Source organism: Rhodnius prolixus, unplaced genomic scaffold (assembly GCF_049639745.1).
Source record: "Rhodnius prolixus isolate KJV_2025 unplaced genomic scaffold, Rpr scaffold_7, whole genome shotgun sequence".
NCBI classification, from domain to species: Eukaryota; Metazoa; Arthropoda; class Insecta; order Hemiptera; family Reduviidae; genus Rhodnius; species Rhodnius prolixus.
Window position 1 is genome coordinate 10,638,862 of NW_027411582.1, and position 27,378 is coordinate 10,666,239.

Consider the following 27,378-nt stretch of genomic DNA (forward strand, 5'->3'; position numbering starts at 1 on the left):
TATTAATTTATATTAGAGATTCCTTAGTTTCTGGTTTCAAAACAAATTAATTGTAAATAGTAAATCATGCCCCAAAACTTTAGCATAAAAAAAATTCTACCTAGAATATTTAAATCTTTCCATAAAGGATTAGAAGAGACTACCGTTTCATTAGAAGGAGAGGTAAATGGCACCTTTTAATCAGTACGGGAGAAACATTTTGCAAGTTACATTTGTGAAAAAAAAAAATTGTTCATCCATGTATTGCCTTAAGGATCTAGGAGCCACTACGGGTATTCCAACTCTCATTTTCTTTCATTTAAAGGACATTGTTATTCATCGTTCAAAATTTAAGAAATTACAATTGATGCTTTTCTCCAGCTGCTAAAGAATCATTTAAGAATTCTATCGCACCCAAGTACTAGCGCTAGGATTCCATGGAATCCTATTACGTGTTTTAGAGTAACAACTTTCTTTTTAGCAAAATTATTCGCTCTAACCCTTTTATTTAATTTTCTGATCTTCATAATTAATCTGATCTACAGGAAAGTTATTTCTAGATCTTTCAGAGACCTATGAACATTATACTATGAGTTATGTACAGTAACCAGAAAGTTTTTTTCAATCTCTTAGACTACCCAGTATTGTAATTACGTTATGTGACACACATCGCTTCAGCTGTTGAGCATGAATTTAAAAAAAAAAAAAAATTATATGTCGAAGCCTCAGCTCCACTTTTCTTATAAAGATCGCAATTATACGAATTATGAAAAGGTTATAAGTGGTTAGGTTTAAGTTAAGGAACTTCCAAAATGGCGACTTTTGGGTTCCACTAATATCGGTCAGAATTGAATTGTTAGCAGTACAGTAAGAAAACTTCGATTAACCTTAAATAATAATATAAAAATACTATAAAGATTCTTAATTCAGGATAATGCAATCTTTCAAGACCAACCAGTAACAGTGCAAATTGCATTTACGAAAACTAATCCTAACGGAGCTGAACAATTGTTGACAAAAGAAAGTTTAACCAAGATGATGCGAAATGATGAAGAATTTAATAGTTTTTTGAAAAATGACTATCAATTAAATTCGACTGTGGTAGTAAAAGGAGTCCAAGAAAGTGGACAAAAAAATTCAAAAATTTATGGTTAGTAAAATTATTTAGTAAAACAAATAGCAAATTTTAATTCAACATTATTTTTTCCTCGAAGGAAGAATTGTTCATATTTTCTTATTTCGAGTTTATATCAGAAATATCCGTTTTAAGAATGAAAATTCAGAACTACTTGTCAGGGGCATTCTCGTTGGAGAAAGTACTAAATCCATTAGTTTTTGCATCGTCACCCCGCCAGCTGAGTTTTGTTATTTTAATACTCGTAGCCTAAGTGACGGAGTTCTGCAAATTTCTTTTAGATTACCTTACAAAGATTTTGGTTAAAAATAAAAAACTAATAATGAACGTTCTTAATTATTATAGTAAGCGGTAGTATCCCAGTAAATGTGAGACGTACCGCGAATGGTAAAAAAAAAAACAAGGAAATACACATCAGTGGTAAATTATACAAGCCGGAATCTAAAAGGTCGATAAATCTGAGAAGATCACATAGTGTAACGGAGGAAAGGTCAACTTTAAGAAATACAACTTTGCGAAAAGTTGAATTACCATTGAAGGAGCTTAGATCGAGTCTCAGTGGTTTTACTCGAAGAATAACAGACTTTGAGGTGGTACCATGGATGTCCGCCAACTACGTTCCAATCAAGGAATCAGAGGTATTATTATTTTGCCTTTTTTTATCTAGTGTTAGTGTCAAGAATAAGTATAAGTATTTTACATTATTGTTGGCCTATACGAGCTTGGGATCCCCCATAAAAATATTTAAAAAATGAAAGACGGTCTGAACACAATTCAACGTACAATTATCACAAATTTTCTTTTTAACTTTAAATAATCTGAGGCAGTGGTCGGCAAACCCATTAGTCAACAGTGCCAAATATCACCATTCAACGATTTGAAATTTCTTTTGAGAGCCAAGTTGTTTAAACTCAAACTACATAGTTAGGTACATTGTTATTAACTTAATTTGGGTACTCCTAACCTGACCCAAATCGTCCTATATCTTATTGATACATTCATTTTGTGTACTTATTTCGTATATTTCTTTTCGTTCATCCTCTCTGTATGTCTAAACCATCTTATCATACCTTTCCTCAATCTTCTTTCACTCCAAAACGCGCCCTAAAGTTAACTTAATAAATTTTATAAAGTTTTAAGTCTTAGTTGAACTAAAGGTACGTTGAATAAAACTTGATATCACAATTAATAACGTTATTATTTATTGATAAAAATAAGTTGTAAGGCGTTCACTTAATTTAATAAAAATTACTGTCAAACTCGAATGTGAACAATGGCCTTGCTTAGTTCCGCATCCCTCACATCGTGTTGATAAGATATAATAATTGGTTCTCTCACCTTATTAAACCTATCTGGTAGGACATGTAGATCGTCAACAACTGCACGAAAAAGTGTAATGTTGAAATTCAAAAAATAGGATTCTTCTTCATACCTTCCTTCCTAATTCTTTAGTTAAGATAGCTCCTTTCCGCGTCTTCTAGCAATCTCTTATTGCTTTTTTTCCACAGCTCAAATCATCTCATTCTTAGATATTTTATACTGACCAGAAATGGTTGCAACAAATACGCTCATTTCTATTAAGCTACTTAGATCTTTTAAACTGCAGCAAATTTTTCTTATTGGTTTTTGGATTATTGTTACCATAGCATACCTCCTCATTAGTAATCGTTAACTTTATTTGAATAAGAAAAATTATGTATTTATTTTTTGGTAGGTTTCATCAATAACTATTCTGAAAAATGAACAGCGCCCACCCATTCAAAAAACATTGGATACGCTAACGTTTCCAGCAAATAGTGTCCACGATAAACATATGATAGCAATGCCAACTAATCTAGAATACAATCAGTTTCCTTCAGGAGATTATATTCATAAAACAGTTACAGAGATCTGTAATCCTTACTCCAGTATAAAAAACGACCATGGACAAAGCAATTTATCGAAAGAAGTAACAAACGAATCTGTAGATAAATCTAAAATTACTACTGAAACTAGTAGCTTCGAAAATGTTCCAGCTAAAACAGTTTCTGGTAGGAAAACCTATTTTGAGAGTTTAAAAAATGAAACAAATTCAGATAATTTCAAAACATTGCTTCAGAATGAAAGTCTAGTTGAAAAATTCCAATTAGGAGTTAGTAAAAATTCTTTGAATGATAGAATATCTTATTTTGAAGTTAAAGCCTTAAAAAAACCAGAAATATCGGAACAAACGCTCGATGATCACGCTCAGTGTAAAAATCCAAATAAAAAAATGGAATCATTTACAAGGTCTGCGTATGAGAAAAAAATAGATCTGATGAACGAACCAAATGATGTAGAAAACTCAAAACTTAACAATTTTGTAACAGTATCAAATTTAACATGTGAACAACCACATTGTGGTAAAAATGTGGGTAATAAATTAATACCAATAAATGAAAATGGTAAGGTATGTAACAGGTAAACATTCAAGTACAATATTTCCAAATATTTCTTGAAAAATACTTTTATTCTTAACCTCTCCTAAGAGTATTATTGCAATCGTGCAGATTTTTCATTTTGATGCTCGAAAGAAAAACCTATAATGTTTCTCCTAATAAAAACTGGTTTTTCCAAATTGGTGAGTGTTTTGTGTGTGTGAGAGAGAAGGAATTAGAGAAAAGAAGTTATGTTAAAATCTATCAGCTGGAATTGCTACTTTGCTGTTTGAATGTTTTAAGAAATGTCCTCCACAATTTTCTTTAAATTTTATATTCATTGCATTTTTGTGAGTGTTTTACTTTTTAAATTTATTTCGATTAAGAGAGAGAGAAAGATACATTATAATGAATTATTTCTTACTACTCTGAGGGCGTTGTAACGTAATGACTTTTACATTAAATGAACTCCTCACTAACCCATTAATAATAATGTTTGTCTAGTCAGAGTTGTTTTTTTCATTCAATTAAATTTTCGAAGAAAATGGGAAACGAAATACATTTCTAGCCATGCCACTAATACTCGTACTATTTTCGATATATTGACCAAGAAGTTTATTTGCTTAAGCTTAATTCAGCTAAAATGTGACGTATTAATAACACTTTATCATAGTAATAAATTTCAAGTAAATGTTGCTCATTTATGGATTTCAATACACCTTGTAGGATTTTCATGAAGAAGTACCGGTCACTTCAATAACAATAACCAGGTCCAGAACTCGTATCTTCAAATATGATGATGGTACAGGAGTTGAAGAGAAAATTGGCCGCCAAACTTACCGTGTAGAAGCACCACATTGTTCTTTATATACTTGCAAAACTTGCCTTTGGCCAGGTAGAAGCAATGAAGATGTTAATATCTACAATAATCACAATGAAAATCATTACCGAGACTGTGAACTGATCGATATTAATAATCAGTCAAAAATAGATAAATCCCACACAGATGATATTGAAGTTAAAAGTGATGTTAATAACAATAGTAATAATTACAGTATATACGCAACTCAGAATATTTATCAATTAAATTACCCTAAAGAGAAAGAAGACAAAGAATATGATTTTAATGATTTAATTGGTGATAAATATAATCCATTAACTTGGTTATACAATAATTACGCAAAAACTAAAAGTTTGATTAAACAATTTAATCACGAGTGAATTTTGTTTTTGTTAAAGATAAATTTAAAAATGGCCAAATTTTGCTATTTTTGATACGGAAAGTTATTGAAAAGGCAAAAAAAAAATTCAAAACAAATTGCTGATGTTTGTACATGAGCTGTAAAAAAGAAAATATATTCCCCTTGCCATAATCATAAAAAGAAAATAAAAATAAGGATTTTTATTTTTTATTATCATCTCAGGATATCAATTTTAAATCAATAAATACATGATAATCCATTCGTAATTTTTATTCCATATTTTTTACGTTACAAATTGCAAAATTTACAGTTCAGTGCTGTTTAGTTTATATCTGTTTTATTCAATAACAAAATTTAAAAAATACTAAGTTTAGGTAAATTTTGTTTTCTTTGTTAAATTTTGTAATATGGCATGGGTATAAAATTAATAATTTAAAATATTATTGTATTATTTCTACTTTTTTATTTTCATTTTTGTTGTTTCTAAAAATGCACAACTGACAGAAAAAGAAATACAACTCTTTGCAGTCCTGATTTTGGCTGGTCTTAGATGCTTCTTATCATGTGTTTGAGAAGTTATAATCATTCTCATCTTGTGGTTGCCTCATCGAACATAAGGCTTAAGGCGCTGCCTTGGAGGGCTCGTCCAAGAAATTTGAGACCTTTAAATATTAAAAATTGAGTGACCAGATATACTGAAAGAAGACTAAAAAAATCTAAGGTAAGCAATATTCAAGACAACACAATAGTTCAATCCAGAATTATGTTACTACTGTGGGTGAAAGCAGTAACGAAGAATTAATAAGTAGAAAATTGCTTATATTAGAAAGTTAATTTGAGCCAATATGGAGGGTCTCTGGCGATCGTTGGAGCATCCAGCTCTGAGCTGATTAGAAGAATCCCTTTTACCTGCGCCCCGTAGAGTGTTGAAGAGTTCAGTTCAAATGGTACACCTTCTTGAACCAAACTCGCTGTTTTAACGCTAGAAATATGCGACCATTGGGCGCTAAGTGATCCAATGAGGTTAATAAAAATAAAAAAAAAAGTTGGGAAAAACCCTGGACATTGTAAACAGCAGACGTTTCTCTAATCCAAGAGGTGAGCACAATACATCTCATTGACAGCAGTGCCTGAGAAGCAGGCTCGTGCTCTTTTTCATCGTAATATTTTTTTATTAAATTGTTTTTTTTGCTAGGTATTTGCAAAAAAACATGGCTTTGCCCTCTACCTATACTGGTAAGATTATTATCATCTATTGGCGCTACAGCCTTGGCCTCCTCGATGCTCTTCTTCCGCCAGTCCTCTCGATTCATTGTGGCAGCCTTCTAATTCCTTATACTAAGCATGCTTCTGGCATCTTCACTTAGCCCATTAACCCAACGAAGCCGAAGCCCTAGGACGTCCCACTCTTTATCACACTGTTCAGGGAACACTTGTGGAAATCTTAAAGGTAAGAGAAATAACCATCAAATCCCTTATATTTTAAACATTTCTCAGTAGATAACATTTTAAAAAAATCTTGTACAGAATGTGATTTATTTTTAACAACCCAAAGTAGTAAAGTTTTATCACTACATTTTAGTTTAATCAGGACAAATTACTAATGAAATTTATTAATAATAAAAAGAGTATAAAATATTAAAAATAATTATAAAATATATACATATTTATTTGCAAGGAAATAATTTAGTAAAATAAAAAATATAATCAGTAATAAGTGGCCATATTGAAACAGGTATTTATTTATTGTCAATTCACTACTCAATAAATATAAAGTGCCTAAAATTGGAGAGTTCATGTTTATGTTTATGCGCAGAATTTTTAATTTAATTTTAATTTTCTTCTTTTTAATATCCATTTAACAAAAACAAAAATAAATAAAGAAAAGGTTAGCAAGAACTCAAATTGGTCCCACTAAACCTTAATAATTATTTCCATAAAAAATAGTAGTATTGAATTATAAAAGAATAAAGATTTAATTTATTTCATATTAAATAGAAAAAAAATGGGTAAAGTATAATCGGGTAAGCAATATGATTGCTTTCTACAGTTACACACAAACGTCTTCAAGGTATATTCAATCTTATGTATAGTGTCAGGACCGCCGTTAGGGTCGGCATACTACTTGGCACAGTCCTCGGCCCCATTTTCAGACAAATATTTTTCCTCATTAATGCATAATTTATTGATACAATATTGTACAAAACTTAAAACCAATAGTAATGCGAAACATTAACACCAGTTATTGCCGCAAAAGAAGAGTAATTCAAATTGGCAGAACATTATAGAGTGGAACAATTTGTCTAATTTATTTTGACAAACAAAAATAATAAAATTACTACAGGCAATTCTATGTCCCTGAAGAGAAAGATATGTTTATGAGGGCGATACATTTTGAGCAGTCACCCTGATCGTGGTACGATTAAAATGAAGCTCCACTCACTTCGGCTAAAATGCTTGCACTTAGTTTTGGTAACAAAAATATTTCTCTTTGGTTTGTGATGGTAGAAGAATACTTAAGTAAGGCAATGGCATTGGCCACAGCATAAATCTGATAACCTGATTTCCAACTTGAAGTACAGAAAAGAATTTGTGAAGATTTTTTTTTTCTTCAATTCATTAATATCATGATCATCTTTCTTTCTTGGCATTACAGCCCATGATTGAGGGACTCCTCAATTGGAAAAATCATGGTCTTGCAAATCCGTTACTAAATATATGCGATATTTAAAGCGGTATAAACATGTATGAAAGATTCTAGTTGTAAAAATCAGAATATTTGTTAGAGTTACTGGAAGCAATACAATTTTAGTTATAGTATTTTGGAGATCTAATCCTATACAAGCTAACGGCGGCCCTGTAAATTGTAATTTTTTTTTTTTGTAAGCAATTTTCATACATTTGTTTTCATTGATAACCTTTCATTTATAACCACAAATATTCATGCATTGAATTTTTTAAAAGAAGAGAAAATACACCATTAAATGCATTTTTTTTCATTTGTAAAATTTAAGTACATTTATTAATGATGGGCCCAATCCTATCGTAATAAATTTTTATGTACAATTAAACTGAAGTGAAGTGAATTTTTGCTATTTATTTATAAATATTTTATTAAGCTCGTAAATCTAGGTACTAAGTCTAATTGTGCAAACAGGGTTCTGTTTTATGTGATGTACCTACGCTAATCATTATATAGTACATTTTTTATACAGTATTAAAAAAAAAAGTTTCATCTTTTAATAATATTAATTTGCAAAGAACAATTCTCTTTACTCAATCAATAGATTTGAAGTTTTAAGTAATTTGAAATGGCAAGCATATTGCTTAAATCTAAAATTGGAATGCCTGCATCCCATCTTTTCTTTTTTTAAGGCAAGTCTCAAATATAATACATTTTCAACTTATATAAATGGTAAAATAACACTTCTTTTACATCATATAATAATTAAAATATTCTGTTAATTTTTTTTTTTTTTTTTGTACCATTATAGGCACTTTCCAGGATTCATTTACGGGGAACAATAGATTTTTTCAATGCAATTGGCTACTGTATGGGCTTAATAAGATTTCTCAAGCTATGTTAATTATGATTGGTTCATACGACGTATCGAAAACATGAATGTCACCCAATTAATTGTTGAACAAGTTGGGCTATAAAGCCAGCCTTCACTAAGACATAGAAACTCGTTTAATGTTCTATTAAACGCAGGACATGAAAATCTAATGCGGAATTCGTGGTTAAATTATAACCATCTGAAAAAGCCATTGTTCTTGAGTGTTATTTTAGCTTGGTTATCAGGAAGTAAATGAGTAATTTATCTGATACTCTTGGAAATTGCCTCTTAAAAATATTTTTCCCCTCAACCTTATATTTTCGGAGTTCTTCTAAAATAATATTGATCGTAGAAAAAAAATCTTTTGATTCTAAGAAAGACTACAATCAACTGTTATATAAACCCAGTTTGTAATTATAGCATCGTGTTGCATCAACTTGCTATTTATGAAAAACAAATTTAGAATACACGTTTAGAAATGATGATCCTAATTTTTTACGATAAATGAATACCACATTACATTTAAAATTAAATATTCTTTCCAAAATTGAAGTAAATTGCTTTTTAATTTAAGAAGATTTGGAAATCTACACCACAGATTTCGAATATTAATTTCTCAAACCAGTTGCAGATGAGAAGAAAGGTTTATTTTATGCGGATGTGGTATTCATAAACAAATCAGTTCAAATTCATTCTTAATTCATCTGTGTGTAATACCTTTTTCTTTATTCTCTTTCTCAAAAATACAGGCATACTAAAAAAAAGTAAAATATTAAAATAAATGAAAAAAAAATCACTTACTTTATTTCAAATAAACAATTCAACAGTTAATAACAAATATAAACAGTCTCTATGTTAAGGGCGACTTTTATTATTATTATATAACAAAATATAAATTTATATTTATGCACTTAAAATGAAATTGAGGTTAGTGATCTCTCAGGTGTTGAAAAAAGTAACAAAATATAGGAAAAAAAATGGGACATTTAGCAGTATTTACTTAAAATATACACTATGTATTTTTTACAATTATTATTTACATTATTTTTCTATTTACAGCAAGGGAACACACATAGATTTATTTTATTTAAGTAGGCCATCACTGCAAATAACATTAAGTGATTTTTTTTAGTTTCAGAATAGTGCTAAGTGATTTGTTTTAGTTTCAGAATAGTGCTAATCTTAAATCAAAAACCAGAACAAAAAAGAATTAACATGTATTTAAAGAAAAAATCACAGGAGCCTAAATTATGGCCGGATTTATTTATTATTTATATTTTAATTTTTCTACTGCTTCTTTTTTTGTTTTTGTTTTTATATGCAGAAAATTTATTCGAACATTCTCTGTTCAATTTGGTTTGAAAATGGCAACCAATTTTTTTTTTTTTTTAAATAGATTAATATTTTTAAAATCACATTTGACTAGCAAAGATTTTTTTAAATAATTTTTTTTTTAATTTTGAAAAAGTAAATTGAAAATTGCACCTATTTCATTTTCTTTTTTTTAAAAGAAAATTGGTCGACAGGAAACATCTTAATAGATTTGTTACGTCGAAGAATCTGCTGGCTACAATAAAGAGCGAATAGAAAACAAAATACCTCATTTTAGCAAATCTTTGATGAGTATTTTAATGTCAAAGAAAACCTTCCAGAGTTGGAAGATCAATACTTTCTAATTTCACTGAAAACTTTTCACTAATTTTCAGCTGAAGACTTTCGACGATTGTTATCTGACACATTCCAACTCAGGGTGTCTTTCATCCTCAAGCTCTTTAATATAGTCTTAATTAATTTAAAAGATTTTTAAATAATGACAACTATACCACAACTTTTAAAAACTTTTTCTCAAAAGTGCTATTTTATTAAATTCCACGTCTTTCCTTCTTTTTGGACCATTTATCCTAAAAGACTAAATAAAAATGTCTCAATGTAACATCAAAACAAGCTGAGAAAAACTTATTAATAAATATTAGAAAATTATTTGCTTTTTTTTTTATTGGGCGGTTCATAGTTCGTCTACATAGCTATTTTCTAAGATTTTTACAAGCAATACATTATTCTTTTTCTTTTTTTTTTTCATTTTTTCAAAGGCGATAGATTTTTAAATTTAAATATTAGGGAAAGCTTCTAATTTAAAATCTATTCGTCAAATTAAAAAAAAAAAATCTATTAGTTAATTAACACCCATTGTAACCCATTTTGATTTTTATACGAGTCGTATCATATACTGTTCTTACAAATCTAAACCACATTATACCTAAAGTTTTATTAATTATTTTGATTACAACCCATTTTTTATTTTTATCTTTACATTTATATATATGTATATGTATTTCGATAACAATCTTTTCATTAACCATCTTTTTATTCTTAAAATCGTACAAAACTAGTGCTAACAATTAATAATTGACTCTAATTTGCATGAATGAAGACAAGGGAAGGATATGTTTAAAGATTAAAATGTAGGGTCCATTAGTGTTTATTTTAATAAATAAAAACATGTTATCTCTTATTTAAATAATAATAAATCTACAGTTCGAGCTGAGTAGAAATTAGGAAAGGTTATTAATTTAGTCTTTGACAGCTATTAGGAAAAACAAAACTAGAATTTCTCTTTAAACTAGATTCATACACGTTGTTTAAGGTTTTCATTTAAAAGTAATCATTATTATTTTTTTTTAAAAAAAAAAAGTAACGAAACAAGAAAAAATTCAGGCTTTTATAATGGCATTTCAGTTCAATCAGCTATCACTAATTCTTTCTAAAAATAATTTAGAGCTTATATTTGGTAGAATTATCTGAAAATTATTCTTTAGTATTTTTGTTTTTTTTTTTTTCTTCTCTTTCCACAAGTATACAGTGTCATAATAAATGCCTCCTGAGGAGCGCAAATCTTCAGTGACTATCTGAATTTTTCAGGATTTTGCATCTTTTTAGATAAAATGGAATTTCTAAAGAGATTTTAGGACAAACGTTTTCCAACAGAATATAAGGTACTCCGAAAGATCGGTGCTTACAAAGTCAACTTTGGGCTAGTGTGGGACCATTTAGTCCTTCACTGAGGGATAATATCTAAGGAATAAGAATGTCTATTTTGAATTCCCAGATTATCAAGAAGTGACTAATGTCTACCAGTTACTTTTATCACTCTTGACGCCCATAGTAAGATTTTTTTATACTTTCGATCATACATGGATGTCTACACCAGTAATAGTTAGATGTACCTAGTACCTTGCCCTTAAGAATGGATAAATTAGACAAGTGCTCACCTTCCATTAATCACTTCCTCAATAAGGACTTTTCGGCCTTTCAACGCATATGGGAACCACAGGCTTCTGAAAGCAATCATGTCCTAAAGTGGCAGAAAGCAGGCGATAATAGCCACCTGAAAAGGAGAGACCTGAAGGAATTCTAACAATTTTGGAAGAAATTATTTCCACTTGCTTTCCTACTCCCTCGCACCTGGTTTTAAAGTGCTACAACTTATATAAGACCAGGATAAGTTAGAATGCTCCATGCTTTAGCTCTCATTGGCTAGCTTTGCATAATTAAAGTTCACTGGCTTGCGCCAGAAATTCTATAGAGTATCAGAGAAGCCATAATAATTAGACATTCAATTGTTTCAATGTTTTAATCATTGAGAACTAATAAATAATAAGGGCTTCAAATTTTCAGATCTAATTAATCATCTCTCATTAAATTTTGTACCATATTATTGGAAGGAACCCGACTACCAACGATTAGCAAAAATAAATCTTTCATTATTTTGTCATATTCAGGAACTACTTCACTATTCTTCTGATAGCTTAGCAAAAAAAAAAATCCATTCAAATGTAACAATGAAGTGTTGAACTTATTACATCAATATGAAGCGCAAGTTGAGTTTATTTTCTAAACACTCCTTATTTACTATATTACTTTAAACCTTATTTATTTTTTAGAAAAATATATATTCTATACACAATTTTTAAAGAATAATTTACAGAAACTGTATAAATAACAAATTTGTTTAAATTTAAAAAAAATTAGGTAATGTAAATTTTAAGGAAATTAAAGAACAATATATTAAACCAATTTTGAATAATCAATCAAATATTTATAAAGAAGGCGGTTTTACCTTTCGAGAAATTTCACTAAGTGGAAATATCTCTAAAATTGAGTTTCTTCTTATTTATTAGGAAAAATTTTACTCAAATTTAAATTACTTTTTCTAAATTATTTTGTACATTGACTCATGTTGAAGCCTCACTACTTCCCTGAAGGTATTATTTTCTGTTTTTAGATATTTAAGAATAAGTTTCTGACTTCTTATATTCCAACTGAATGCTGGGCAGATTTTATTCAGACTAGCAAAATTTAAATTCAACTTTAGATCTGAACAGTTTTTCAATGGAAGATGAACCTGCCTATCCAAACGATGCTCAAAATCAACGATCAGAACTTGACCTCCACTCCCCCTCTTTAAAGACCATTAAAAGTGGTAACCTTTCAAAACACAGAATTAAAGTTGGCTTAATTGTTGTTAAGGGTAGAGTTAGAAAAGACAAAAAAAAAATGATTTTCTTATCTCTTAAAAATAACAATTCTAAAGTAAGTTGCATTCGATCACGTTATTATCTTACTTTTACCCAAACAATCTTCCTTTTAGTATCTTTCATGCTGAATCTGTCAATTTTTAAAACAGAAAGAACGAGATTCTAATGACGTACGTACAAGAAAATGTTATTTTTATTTTATTTTAATTTTATTTGTAACTGAAGTTATATTAACATGAAACCAGATTATGGACATTCCCAACTAGTAGTTTTATAGAATATAAACGGGAGACAATTTTCGATTAGAAATTAAGTTTTTTTTTCATTCTTCATCTTTTGTTCTAGATTTCTCATTTTCTTCACTTATGTATGTTACTTTACTTCTCTAATGCATGAAAACTTAAGCATGGATACTTTAACAAGGTCATTTAAACCGTAGAAAAATTCAAGACGGAGAAGGAGCTCTTTAGTAAAAGCACAAGTTTAGGAAGTAAAGCATCTAAAATGACATCCACGCTTGACGTATGTTAGGGGAAAGATAATAATCTGGAAGATCATATTAAGCAATTAATTATTAGTTAATCATAAAATAGGCTTTCCTTAAATTCTACTAAATGGGAAAAACAACATTGACATCATACTCTTTCTTGCTTGGGTTGTTTGATACATTAACGAAACTGTGAAAATTCCTCTAATGGTAAAAACCGTATTTAGTTCATAAGCTTTTGTAGTTAAATTACGAGTAGCATTTTAACATTTCTATCAATTTATTTAATAAATATTTGTTAAAAAAAAAAAATTAAAAAATGTTACCATTGCGATTAAGTAACAATCATAAGTTGTTAAAATTCCGAATGGTTTTTTTTTCCTCATGAAATTTGATTTCCTCAAATGAATTCAAAATACTTTGTAGTAAATTAGCTATTTAAAATAGAATATTTTTTGTAAAGGTCTTGGTTACACGCTTCTGCATTCAGCAGGAAAATGGTCAGGTCTGAAGTTGACACTAAAGAAAATTTCCTCCAGTCGTTTAGCCAAAAATAAAAATTACGATAAAAGTAAAAACAAATATCATTAGGAAGGAAAAGGCAATTTTAAAAACTATAAACCGCACCTCTATTTGTAAGCAAAATTGAATTTCGCAGTTTTTTCCCTCTTAGAATTTCATAAGGCTTATTTTTTGAGTAGTTAACTTTAAAGCAATAAAATTAAATTTTATTAATTAAGATATTTTTCGACTAGCCTTTTAGATCCTCTCGTTGCCACACAACCAAAAGAAATTACTTTTTAAATTTAAAAAGTAAAAAATTACTAAAAACAAAAATTCAACATCATAACAGAAAAACAAAGTTCAATGGCACTGGCCAAGATCAGTCAGATTTTCGTTGAAATAAGTATTTACACATAGTATTTAAGTAGACACATAATTTTTTTTTTTACATTTCTTTAAAAAAAATTGCACTGATTATTTATTTTAAAGGAAAGGTGCCAAAAATATTTTGTGTAACGTATTTGTTTATAATATTAATTATGCGGTGCCCTCTTACCAACCATGTAACCAACCCAACGTTCAGCGGTTGTTGACAATATTGTACTATTATCCAAAGTGGCCAATAATAACAATTGATTTACATGTGTAGCATGATAATCCCATCTAGCTACATTTGGCGCTGTACCAAGACTTAAATGGCGTAAATCATAATTACTACCAGCACCATTGTCAAATAAAGGGAGTAATCGTTTCAAAGAAGACATACCTTGCTCAAACAGGAATGCAGCATCTTGTGACTGAAATAAAAAATTATATAATTAGTTTTTTTTGTTTTTTCAAAGTTAATGGTCTTTCCTGCATCTTACAATCGCGCAGATTTCCGGCATCTTAACTCAAAAAAGAAAGTTCAGAAAAAATTTTGTTCTAGATTTAGAAGCCAAATTGGGTTCTGGAAGTAAAATAGGGTTTTGCAAATACGATGTCATTTTTTGATACATCCTCAAAAATGGTGCCAATTGATTTTTTTTTTTTTAACTTGTTACGGATTGCGTTTTCCAGCGTTGTACGTACGTATATGTTCCGAACCCGGGACCACTCGAGAACAGTTAGTGGGATCACCAAGAGTACGTTGATTGTATTGTCTTAATTTGTTTTTAATGTATTACATTTGATATTTATTGTAAGTGTTCACTTCTACACTCGAACATATAATCATCGGCTATAAAATCCATACAGCACTCGATTCTATTTCGCAAAGGGCAGCAGGTAAGATTGGTGAGTGATTGGTCAAATGAGAGTTGCAAAGAAATCGTATTAAATTTATAACAAAAGGGCTCTATAGGACTACAGGACGTAATTACACCCTGGATATTCTCATAGTCTCCTTAAAAAGCTCTACTTCTAATAATAGAACTATTAGTTGTTTTACTATTTACTAATAAATGTTGGCATTCTTATTCAGCGTTACGAATGAGGTTAGACATTTTGCATAATTACTACGGAAATATCATGAGTATATTAATTTTTCCGGCAAAATTTTCAGCAATTTGAACAGTTACTTTATTAACTGCTCGATTGCATTGTCTGATACAAGCCAAGAGTTAATAATCTGCTAAAAATTGCCGAAGACAATTTATTCCACAAATAGATCATTTCATGAACCTCCAAATGAATGGAGTTAAGAAATTTAATAAATTGGTTATATTATCGATACTTTTCAAAAATGAAATTATTTTACGCATTTTTATTTATTATTATTTTAAGTATATATTTACAATGTTACAATTATGTGTTCAGTACAATAAATTACAGCTGTTATAGAAGTATTATAACCTCACATTAGTATCAGCTGATGATGCTTTACAAATTAATTACTCTGAGCCAGTAAGAGAATTCCTTTCTCTAGCCAAGGCAAATTGCATTCATCATCGAGGTTCTGCAAGTAAGCAGCTGCGTGTTTGGGTGTTCTTGCCGAATCGTCTGGCTTCATGCTTTATTTTTTTTATTAATAAGATTCGATTGGCTAAGTGCAATGTCTAACTTATATCTTGATTCCCATTAAAGTTTGCCAAATCATCCTTAGACCAAAAAACGACTGATGGGAAAACTAGATCTACAAGGGTTTGGTACCTCTTTCGGTTGCGGTCCTTGAGTGGCGGATCCAACAAATCTAATGTAACCACTTTTTCTTAAAGATCTAGTGGACAGAATATCTAGTCAACTAAAATGACTGTCAATATTCAATGCAATCAATTGGGCAGAGTTCAACAAAATAAAACTATATTATGAATTGAAAAAAAAAAAAATTATGAATGCTAAGGTAACTCACCTTAGGTACTAGTGTAATCAAATCATAAAGGCCAATCAGTGAATACACAAAACCGTTGAGTACAAACGATGATGGTTGTGTAGGATATTCCTCGTACCATGGTAGAACACCCATTAGTAGAGCTAGTACACCACCCTGTACTGATGGCAAATAGAAAGGACGTATAGATAGTAAAGCTGCTTTCAGATATTCTTTACGTTTGGACAGATGGTAAGCACGGGCTAGCACAGACATCCCATGGCCTTGACCCATAGCTGACAACCTGTAATGAAAATACATCTTTTTTTATTACGATTTCTGACAGTGTATATATTTTAATCCAATCTTTTAAGATCTCTTATTTAATACAAACCATCCTGGCTGAAGATCTTTCATTCCATGAGGACCTTTTCTTCTCACAGTATTATGCCAGCCGCCGGTATTTCTATCTTGATGTCGAACTAACCAATCTGCAGCCAGATAAAACTGTTGTAAATGTCTGCTGGTAGATAAGCTCAGATTAGCAAGTTTTCCACTTCCTTCTATATTTATACTCGTTACCTGCAGGTAGGACATGAAAATAATATTCAACCTTCGAAGTTTTGTAATTCGATAAAATTAAGGAAGGTTCAGAATCGAAAATTAAAATTGTAGGTGGAAGCAGCTTCTAGGTTAACTGTTTCACCGAAATCTTTTTCAGAATTGCCAAAAAATACTCAAAGATGTTAGATGATAAAGATTGCGCACTCTTATTGCTTGCCGGAGGCAGGCATATTTGATGGATAGATGAGGAATCATAACAATAATTTCCACAAAACACTTAACCTTATGTGAAACACAAAACCTTATATGAAAACCTGGAAAAGGGTTTGATTTGCTATCTTACTACTTGCATTACCATTTATACTTGTTACCAAGTAGGACATCAAAATGAAGTTTAAATGTTAAATGTACGCGAGTAAGTAATAGTCTTTTCAATCTTGTAAGACATTGACGGCACAAGGAAGTTTTGTTTGACTAGATAAATTGGAGGACAAGTACGTGAAAAAGAAATTTATATTCTGGTTAAATTCATGAAATGAAGATGTGACATTAATAGTAAGATTTCATACTTATGGATGCATTTAATATTTTGCTGAGGTTTGAAATTTTGGGATTATAAAGATGAATGCTAATATTGCTGATATATCTTTCACATGTCGTACTCTTGAGGCCCCTAAATGGATCCGTTGCCAAAATTTAAGCCTGCTTTCGACTCAGGTAAGAAATGTGTACATACCTTATATTTAGACCGTAAGAGTTTCTTTTTAGGCTTTCCTTGAAAAGACAGTCCTTTTTGTAGATCAACAAGTAAGTCTCGAACTAATATTGACCATTTACTTTCTTCGCATTGAATTTTATGATAAACATCTTGGTCCTTAGTAACAAAAAAAAAATTATTTTAAAGGAAGAGTTAATCATCTATATTAATCATTTTATTCGTCCGAATATACCTTAGAATATATGAGGGGAGCATTGCAACTATAATGTAGAGACCATCTTTCTTTTTTCTCTCTATTTTGTAAGACAACAGTGAAACTAGAATTATCAGATGATCTCAGCATTAACTCTACTGAAAGAACGAAATCTAATACGTGTTCTAAACTCATCGTTAAACTGGGTCCTTCTGTAATTTGCACAGTCATAACGAGTTATCTTAAATGTTTAAATTGTACTTTCTTTTAGTTTTAGATGTGATTAACTAAACCTGTAGTATTAAAATCAAGGGCTTTTGCTATTCTTGCAGTTCTTTTGTTTTCAGACCACTGTCCAAACACAGTAACTCCGTCATCTAATACTTTTACTCTGGGTTCAGGTTCAGTCAAATTTTTAGAATAATGAGCCAACCCAAACTGGGCAACTTGTGTAGGATAATAGTAACCCGAACTTTCCCACTGAGTAGATACAGGTACTCCTACAAATCAGGAAGTTATAAAGTTAAAATGATTATTTCGAGTATAATTACTTACTTACTATTTAAATTACAAATATAAAGTGGAAAAATTACCTTCCGTTGCACTTATACATTTCACCCTTTCCCTAAATTCAACATTATAATTTTCAAAATAAAGGAAGACACCTCTGGGATCATATTTACCCTTAGGGTAATAAACTTTGGAATAAGAATGTGACCATTCAAATCTTTCATATCCATCATAAATTGCCATTTTCCCATAAACCTAATGAAGAAAATAAAACAATGTAACTATGAAGATAAAAGAATATGTAAGCATCCAACCCACAAATTGTAAAATAAAAGCATATTACCTCAAAATATTTATGAATAAATGAGAAAGGCAAATAAATTTCATCTCCCTCCTTTCGGCAAGGTACATTGTAATCCCCATTGATGTGACAATCAATTTCTTCGAAACCACTTCCTTCGGCTCCAACGATATTCTAAAGTAATTATTTTGGTTAAAGTTGATTAAAAATATTCACAAAACTACTCGACCCATTTACTCAAAGGGATGAAACAAAATGTGTAACTAGCAACTAGAAATTAAAAGTAACAAAACCATAGCAAACTTCTTTTTAAATGAAATTGATCTCCTTGATGAACATCGGTTTAATAATTTTCACAAATGTCTTCCATTTATCATTTATTTCTCCCAAAGTCTGCTACGAACTATTTTTTATGGGGATAAGAAAGAAAAGTAAAAATAAGAAATCTAAAAGTTTTCACGTTCTAATTACATTGTCAAAACCATTTTGTAACTTTTCTTCGGTATTTTGCGATTAAAAATAATAGCAGGTAGATTGTGAGCTCTTTCGCGTTCTTCAGATAACTAACGTGTCGGGGCTCTAAGTAAAAGACACTCATTGTTGCTCTGACCAAGTGGACAAACTTAAAGTTCGTGATGTTCAATACTGAATGAGAATTTCAGAGAATTAGATTCGAACCACCTAGCGTTCAACCTTCTTCGTCCAACTCAATTCACCTAATATAAATGTAGGATGGTCTTGGAACTTTTTATTCTTCCTTTACTGATTTGGTTCTTATTCTTCAACATCCCGTATCCTTGAAGCAACACTACTCAAACTGCTATGCGCTGAAGTTTAGGTGGGGTGTAAGCTTTGTAAACATCTCTAATTTGGAAAACTATGTTTACGAGAAATCTGTGAAGATGTTCTTCCCTTCAAGGGCACGTTAATAGCTAATATGTTTCAATTAAATAAGTGAGGCGAGGGCAGCTTTTAGGAGCAAAAATTTTACCCCTTCCCAGTAAATGGTACAGTGCTCAGCAGCCCACTTGGTCGGATATATTATGTGATGTATAACTTCTAAAAGCTTTGTATAATTCCATCCCTTGGGCATATACTTCAGAATCAAACCCAATGTAACATTTACAACTATTTTTTGCAATGACTATTTTCTTTTCCAAAGAAAGCAATAAACATTAGGTTCAAACCGTTTTTTATCTATTTGATATCTAACATTGATAAATCAAAATTGTAACGGATTTCTAATATTTCCGGGATTAATTTATCTTTTAGAATTGGACCTCCTTTATCCTATCATTAAGCCCTTTTTTTTAAAAAAGAAAGAAAGTTTCTTCTTACAATATTTAACAACTGGAATAACAAATGAATAAGGAACATATAGAGAAAGTTATTAAACAACATCTAGAACTCGTTGCACCTGAGTGTACCCTGTTATTGCTTACTTAAAAATTCCAGACACATTTCAGGTGTGACATTAAAAAAACGTATATGGCCTTGATCTTAATTTTTCATTTATATTAAACGAGGATGTTGATACATGCCGGGGAGTGGGTCAATAAAGTATAATGAAGAACATGCAATCTCGTTTCATTAAGAGCCAGAAGCAATTATGTAATCAAGTGATATGTCTCTGTTTAATCAAAGATGAAGAATTAAAAAAAATCTAGGTGTACGTCTCTAGAGAACAGTATTTTAACTTATAATAAAAGACAAGAGCTTAATCTGCACGAGAAACACTAGATTTCAAGCTATATAACATGAATGTAATCAATACCTGTATTTTGTTCTTTACTACGTTATCATTAAATGAACCACGAAATGTTGGAATTTCACCACCGCATCTTGTCCAAATTGAAACAGAAACAAACATTAAGCAAATGCACACACATATCATTAACTTTAGATTGATTCGCATTTCAATATCCTAAAAATAAAATGTACACTATAGTGTTGTATATTTTCAGAAACATATTTTATGTAAAGATCCAATTAAATGTTAAATAATTCACCTAATTTAAAGAGAATTAATAACCTTCGCTAAGTAATTACTTTTAAATATTGATATTGTATTAAATTAAGAAGTCTGTTGTGTTTAAAGCCTAAATTCTTCGTCAACATTTCATCTAAACACAAATAAAAACAAAAACTTAATTATAAAAGGAACATTTTAAAATATTGCACAAGCAGCGATGTACACCAGTAAGCCTGCCATGCCCGCCTCGTCTAGTCACTTCGACTTGACTGGTTAGAGAATTTTTATCCAGATGTTAGCACAGTGTGCAACATTAACCTGACATCAGATCCGATAGCACTAAATATCCCTTAACTTGACCTTTTTCTATTTTTTTTAAGCCCTACTCCTACTGTTTTTCGCTGAAGAAAGTGGATGTAATTATTACTTTTCTGGAAAATAAGAAATTCAATTGTTGTGCCTTAGAACCGAGTTGATGGATAGAAAGGTGTCTTAATGTAATTCCCCTCTCAAAATGCAAACCTTCTAAGACCAGCAGAAAATCTTGATTGTCTTCGAATTAGAAATCCTAATGTCCTCAAGAGGATATTAGGGTTTATACACAATAAGTCAATAAGGTAAGTATCTAATTGAACGTAACTTGAGATTTACAAAACTCATCTAAAATAAAAATAAATAAAGCTTACGAATCCAATGTTCTCTTGAGAGATGAGTATTGTGAGAGTATTTTCGGTGAAAAACACCTCACGATTTTGCCTTTCTTCAGCTCTTAAGTTTTTAATTTACTCCTTTTTTTCAAATGATACTTTAGAAGAAAGCCCACCCTCGCCATTCCCTCAGAACTGTCGAAATATAATTTTTCTTAAATGTTTTTTTTTCATATAAATAAGTACTCTAAGGTGTGTTGCGTTACCCAATCCTGTTATCTTTCAAAACATTAAATAAATTTCAATATTTCAACGCCTAATTGAGATTTTTAATTCCAGAAAAGCTTAAAAAAGGAAAAAGTCAAGTTTTCGGAATCTCGTAGGTAATTCATTCCTCTCAGATAATCACGAATTTGTTCGTTTCTAATGATAGTAAGTAGGGTTTCGTATATTTATTTATCAAGTACCAAATTATCCAAATAAGAATCACACTATTTACATGACAAATAAATTAACCCCAACATTAAGATAATTGAAGAAGTGAGTGACCATGTTTTAGTAAGAATTATTTCCATTATTTCTTTTTTAATTATTTATTTTAATACAATTACAGATCCTTTTAACAATTGAAAATAATAATGCATAACAAAAGTCTGCAGTATCTTAAAATTGTACATAAAATATAAATTGGAAAATTATAGTAATGCCACCAATAATATTTACAATTAAAAAGTTATGGGTAGTAACAATCCCTATTAGACCATGAATTATGCCAAGCATTAGCAATAAATCCAGAGGTTTTATGAGCCAGTATGACTTGACTGAATTGTTTCTTTAATCTATTCTGCAAAAAAACAGTTGCAATTTAAAAAAATTGAAACCTATACACCAAGAGTCAACCAAGGCTTGCCACCTAGCACACTTCAAGTTTTAGACCAACTCCCTCCTTACAACAACCAGACAAAAAGTATGGCGAGGTTGTATCGTTTGTAGTACAAAAAAAATATCCGGTGGGAGGAACGCTGAAAGAGCTCTCCAATCGCGATAATATAGCACGGGAAGTGGATCAACCCAGAAAATCACTGTCTTGGAGTATTTGGATCGTGACTAGAACAAGTTTAACTGAGGCTTGAGGTTTACTTAAACTTTTTGTACTAGAACTCTAACAGAGATGTTTTTAGATGCTGGGGGAGAGTTAGGTAAGCGTCTGCCAGCGATTTGTGGCCGATATACGGGTAGAAGAACACATTTAAGAGCTCAAGGAATTTTGGAAAGACAATGGACTTTCTTTGCTCATATTAGGTTGCGAAACTTTTATTTGTAGCATTTTCTTTAAATAAAATTGATAAAGGGATGTTTTGAGGGAGGAGTAGTTAGATTTCTTCTAAGTGTCACATCTGTGTAACGTACGGTACGGTACGGTCCTATACATCTCTACAGGTTGAAGAAGATTTTAGGTTACTGCCTTAAGTCTGCAGAAAATTCCTAAACTACAAGTAAATTAGAGGTACCTCATTTACTCATTGGATTGTCTACTTCTTTTTTTCTGTTTACTTGGTATGTACACATAGATTTAATTATAATTTTTCGAAAAATTTGCAGATTCCGGGGGGGGGGGGAATTTTAGGTTTCCCCAAATATAGTTTGTAAGATTACATTTCAGTGTAAAATACTGTTTTAAAAACTGTAAGGTCAGGACCAAGTAAACGCGGGCAAACTGATTACACGACTTATTATTTCCTCTACTCTCACGTGACTCCAAAATGACTGTGACCAACAAACTCCTCCTCTACAGACTGGTCATTAGGCCGATGTTGCTCTACACCTGCTCCGCCTGGAGCCTGACTTATAGTAGCAATATCAAAAAACTAAAGACAAAACAGAAAAAGTTACTGAGACTCGTGACATTCATTATCCCCCGTACATTCCTATATCCAAAATAGTCTGCTCAAACTCCTTTCCATCCCATACTGTCATCCTAATCCACTCTGTCGCGACATAGTCTCCTACAGATCCTTCTATACCCTACAGGCACAAAAGAATAGAACACATCCTTCTCTAACTTTCTACATTAGCTGCAGGTTTTTCCTCTTTTCCCCTGCATTCTTATCCTACACCTTAACCTTTCTTGTTACAATGTTTTGTACATTGGTACTTCGTATATTTATTTATTTTTGTACATATTTATTGTAATAAAGATTTATTCTATTCTATTCTAAAACTGTAAGGCTGAACTTTCAACCAGTTACTGTAAGGGCTGTCTCTATTACATTGTATATTATAGAAATTTTACTTTTGAAATTGAAAAGTTTATTTATTTTTTTTAAGTAATAGATTTCATTTTTCCTTGCTTTTCATTATTGTGCCGCGCAAGAGCATAACACTACAGGTATGATAGAAGCTCCTTAAAGAACTTTGCTAGGTGTAGTCTATAGTTTTGATTTTCAACGTTACGCTTTTTCGTGTACTTTTTGACGATCAACCCTTATACAACTGTCCTGCCGGACGATTTTAATATACCATAGTATATATTAGTTCAATATTTTGTACGACAGATTTATGTTTAACTTTTATACAAGGACCGCAAGTTACACTCTGGGCTAAGTGATGTGTATTATTTAAATATACATTCTACATTGCTCAGAATTAAATTGAGATAATTATTAAAAATAAATAATTATATAACTCGAAATATTTAAGTTTTCCAACAGAATTTAATCAACTTCGTTCTTTTCTTCCATTTTAAAATTTTCTAAATTAAAATAATTTCTTTTAATTCAAATGATTTCTTTGCCATGAATAATTGACAGTTTTTTAATCGATGATGAAGGTTGTGTTTATATAACCTTCCTCGTTATCACTTCTTGGATCCATTCCGTTGGGTCAAGTCAAAGAGTGATGCGTAACATTTATGAATTCTACATTTTTTTTGTTCTTTTATTTCTTTAACTTCCGTTCTCATTTAGTGTCATAAACTGATTAATTTTTCAAGTAATGCGTGTTCTAATAGCTAATAGCTCGTAGGTGAAATTTAATTGGTAAATTAATATTTTTTTTTTACTATTGTTTTAATAGAATGTATTTTAAAAGAAGAAGAAAGAATTAAAAGTAAAAGAAAAGGATTAATGCTGAATGCATCTTTCACTTTTAATTTTGTTATTGAATAAGAGTTTATTTAATATGTGTAATTTGAAGGTGATTAAATATTAAAACAGTTTATCTTAGTTTTACACTTTCTTTATTTCTGCAAGCTTTTTTACAATAGTTATTTTCTGCAATTTTTACATATTGTAACTTATCTGTTTTAAGAGAACTGAGTTGGTGTTCGGATAAAATGATGGACCATAGAATTCAAGGCTCCTTGAGCATATGAGCTTACCTAATTATATGTGAGAATAAGAAATGTTGGAGTACTCTTCAAAGTGCAGTAAATTGTAAGTCATTTTACTCTTCGTTTATCTTTCCACAAACTTCTTTTCTTGAACCACTTCGACATTCGATCTCTAACTAAAAGTTAGACCCTCATGGTTAATCGTTGAGGGATCCGCGTCTTTGTAGTTCATTCCAGTACCCTCTTCCTGGTGTAGAGTTTTTTCATCATTTTACTGTGGGCATGTTTTGTAACTATTTCTTATTTCTTTTACAATTCAAACTTGGTGTTCTGTTTTGGTACCATTGACCTTCAGTTACTAGGATTCTAACTGAAATTCTTCAACTGAAAAAGTGACTTTACTAAACAATGTTTCATTTTTTCAAGTTTTCGTCTGTGTACTATTTACCCATTTCAATTTATCCTGTTCAATTGATTTATAATTCACTTTTAACTGAAACTCATATCGGTTTTTTTCCATCTATGTAGAAGTACTTTGCAAGTTGTTCTTATTTGCTAATTACGTTATATTAACCCTTTATTGCCTCTGGATCATTTCGCCCGACTTCTCTAATAATGCATTTCACTTGATAGCTGGTCGTTTACACCTTTTTTGTTGTAATTAAATCAGGGCAGCAAATATAATATTGCAACTTTTTCAAAAAGATTAAAACATTTTGATCCAAATTAAACCTTTTTTCATGGGATATTGAATGAAGAATGGTTTAATTGGATGAAAAAAAATTACTTTTACTTTTAATAATTTCTGCACCACACAACACTTTACTTTCAAAAATGGTGCTACATATTGAAGGTTTGGTGTCTTTTTAAAATATTTTTGCTGTAGCGCACTGAATTTAGTAAATCTGAGTTTTTTTTCTCTTCGCTTATCTTTCTACAAACTTCTTTTGTCGAACCCTGTCTACATTTTAAGTATCTCTAACTAAAGGTTAGAGAGATACATATCTCTAAGCCTTTGTAGTTCATTCCAGTATCTTTTAGCTGGTGAAGGCAGTTTGTAATCTTCCACGAGGTTCTGCCAATAACGCCTTAGTTCCTGAACCCTCTTGCATTTTTTAAAGTTTCTCTCATTTAGATTATTTACTATCATCCAACATTTTTCAGTTGGACGATTCTTCTTGACGTTCCGGTATACTCTTTTGGAGTTGAAGGAGGACAAGAAACAATGGACATCCTTTGACTGCATTCCTTCTCTAACGGAAGCCATCTGTGTAAGGTGCCTCAAGCTCCTCTAAAGATCAATTGGCGTGGACAAACTTCACAAAGCTAGGTTCTCGTATGAACGAATTATGCTGGTAAGTAAGTTTACCATCTTTTCTTAATACTACCTTCCCAAATTCAAAGACCTTGTTCGGGAATTCGAGCCCTCAAACAGATAATTATCGCTACTTATCTACAATAGATTCAACCAGCCCATTAATCTTAGAAACGAAGTAATTATTTAGAAGTTACTCATGTTTTGATTAATTCTTCAAGCAGAACTACTATTAATTAAATTTCGAAAATACCTCCGACAAGTTTCTTCAAAATTTGAATACCACCTGTTCTAATTAGTAGTTGGATGTTAAGTCCCTCCGGAAAACAAATAAATAAGGTATTACTTCACTTATTGTGAACACTTATTCAACTACAACTTTTATTCGTAACATTTTCGGCAGAACAGATCTTTTAAGAGCACTTCTTAGTGAGGATTACTGGGTAGGCTTACCTTAAATTCTATTTCAGTATTATGTACTTGTTCTTTTTACGTGATTTTAAAATCGGAATAATCTGTATCGCTTGAAATTCCGATTATGAAGTAATAACAACCAGAAGTTGTAAAAGGTACAAGAATGTTTCCTAAATGCTTGGTAATTGTATCTGTACACGTTGCATGCATATAAAAAACTAACTTTCGTTTATGTTCTACCAACATCCTTTACAGAAGATGAATTGCAGCTTCCTCCAAAGAGTAACCACGAAATAATACGAAGTTATGAAGTTTAATAATCGAGGTAATGATTAGTAATAGTTTAATATTTAATCAGAGCAGCAAATATAATACTGCAACTTTTTCAATAAGATTAAAACATTTTGATCCAAATTAAACCTTTTTTCATGGGATATTGAATGAAGAATGGTTTAATTGGATGAAAAAAAATTACTTTTCAACGAAAAAATATTTCAATTACCCGTACAAGATTAATTTGTTTATTAAGAGGTATTGTTGCTACATTACAAACTGATATAATAATAATAATTTTACAATATTGAATATTGTTATTAACTTACGATTGTTTCATGCCACGCGTGTAAAAATAGGCGATTACTTCACTTAATGCACGTATAACTTAAGATTGTTTTTCTAGTAAATTTAATTCAGTATAGTTTATTTTGATTGAAGCAAACTAATTTCAGTTTGGAAACTATCGGAATTCTTGATAAAGATTAATTAGCTTAAAAAAAGGTTGACAACAGAAAAAATGTTGCAATAATTTAGGAGTGATTTAAATTCAAATAATTTACAATATTTAATAAAGTTAATTAAACTTGAGTTTTAAAAAGTTAGCTTCTTAATTCACTTTATTTACTTAACATTTAATTGTATAATGTTGATTTTCAGATTAAAAGCAGGCGTCACTGGAGGTCCTGCCTATAAAATTGACCAAATTAGGCCAAAACGAAAAAGACGAAAAACAACTGTCTAATGGAAAAATACAAACTGCTTTTATCTGAATTTATGATTAAAAAATGTACTCCAATTGAAATATTAAGAGTATTTGTTTTGTAATATTAATAAATATGTGTTATGTTAAGAATTTATTCTTAAAAGTGGTATATTTTGTGTTGAAACTGTTTGTTAATATGTACAATTACTAATAGAAGAAAATAAAAACCTTATTTAATTCAATAACATCTCTATTTATTTACCTATAAAACTAATGAAAGAAAAAAAATTAAAATTGCAATTAAAACTTCCCATATTTACGTAAATAATTAAAGTTATAAAGGGAAAAATAT

At 30.4% G+C, this 27,378-nt stretch overlaps 2 protein-coding genes across 10 annotated transcripts; one reads left to right on the top strand and one right to left on the bottom strand.

The window, feature by feature from the left end:
* LOC141446929 (uncharacterized) lies at window positions 1-27,271 on the top strand. Of its 6 annotated transcripts, XM_074113908.1 has the most exons (11): window positions 3-162; window positions 910-1,129; window positions 1,460-1,752; window positions 2,829-3,542; window positions 4,237-5,433; window positions 5,539-5,810; window positions 5,908-6,162; window positions 24,297-24,421; window positions 25,483-25,673; window positions 26,303-26,372; window positions 26,981-27,271. In XM_074113908.1, the coding sequence occupies exons 1-5, from the start codon at window positions 67-69 to the stop codon at window positions 4,729-4,731; spliced, it is 1,818 nt and encodes a 605-aa protein (XP_073970009.1). In that variant the 5' UTR covers window positions 3-66; the 3' UTR covers window positions 4,732-5,433; window positions 5,539-5,810; window positions 5,908-6,162; window positions 24,297-24,421; window positions 25,483-25,673; window positions 26,303-26,372; window positions 26,981-27,271. The 6 variants fall into 6 exon arrangements, with proteins under 6 accessions (XP_073970014.1, XP_073970009.1, XP_073970008.1 ...); XM_074113907.1 differs by having other exon boundaries at window positions 4,237-5,810; XM_074113910.1 differs by lacking the exon at window positions 5,539-5,810.
* Hsepi (D-glucuronyl C5-epimerase) lies at window positions 6,506-20,627 on the bottom strand. Of its 4 annotated transcripts, none has more exons than XM_074113915.1 (11): window positions 20,378-20,627; window positions 20,143-20,292; window positions 18,411-18,542; window positions 18,151-18,322; window positions 17,851-18,057; window positions 17,597-17,769; window positions 17,383-17,520; window positions 16,477-16,664; window positions 16,125-16,386; window positions 14,562-14,592; window positions 6,506-9,023 (listed from the first exon to the last, which is right to left on the bottom strand). In XM_074113915.1, the coding sequence occupies exons 2-11, from the start codon at window positions 20,281-20,283 to the stop codon at window positions 9,007-9,009; spliced, it is 1,461 nt and encodes a 486-aa protein (XP_073970016.1). In that variant the 5' UTR covers window positions 20,284-20,292; window positions 20,378-20,627; the 3' UTR covers window positions 6,506-9,006. The 4 variants fall into 4 exon arrangements, with proteins under 4 accessions (XP_073970016.1, XP_073970017.1, XP_073970015.1 ...); XM_074113916.1 differs by lacking the exon at window positions 6,506-9,023 and adding an exon at window positions 11,120-12,754; XM_074113914.1 differs by lacking the exon at window positions 6,506-9,023 and having other exon boundaries at window positions 11,120-14,592.
* Window positions 27,272-27,378: the final 107 nt, after the last annotated feature.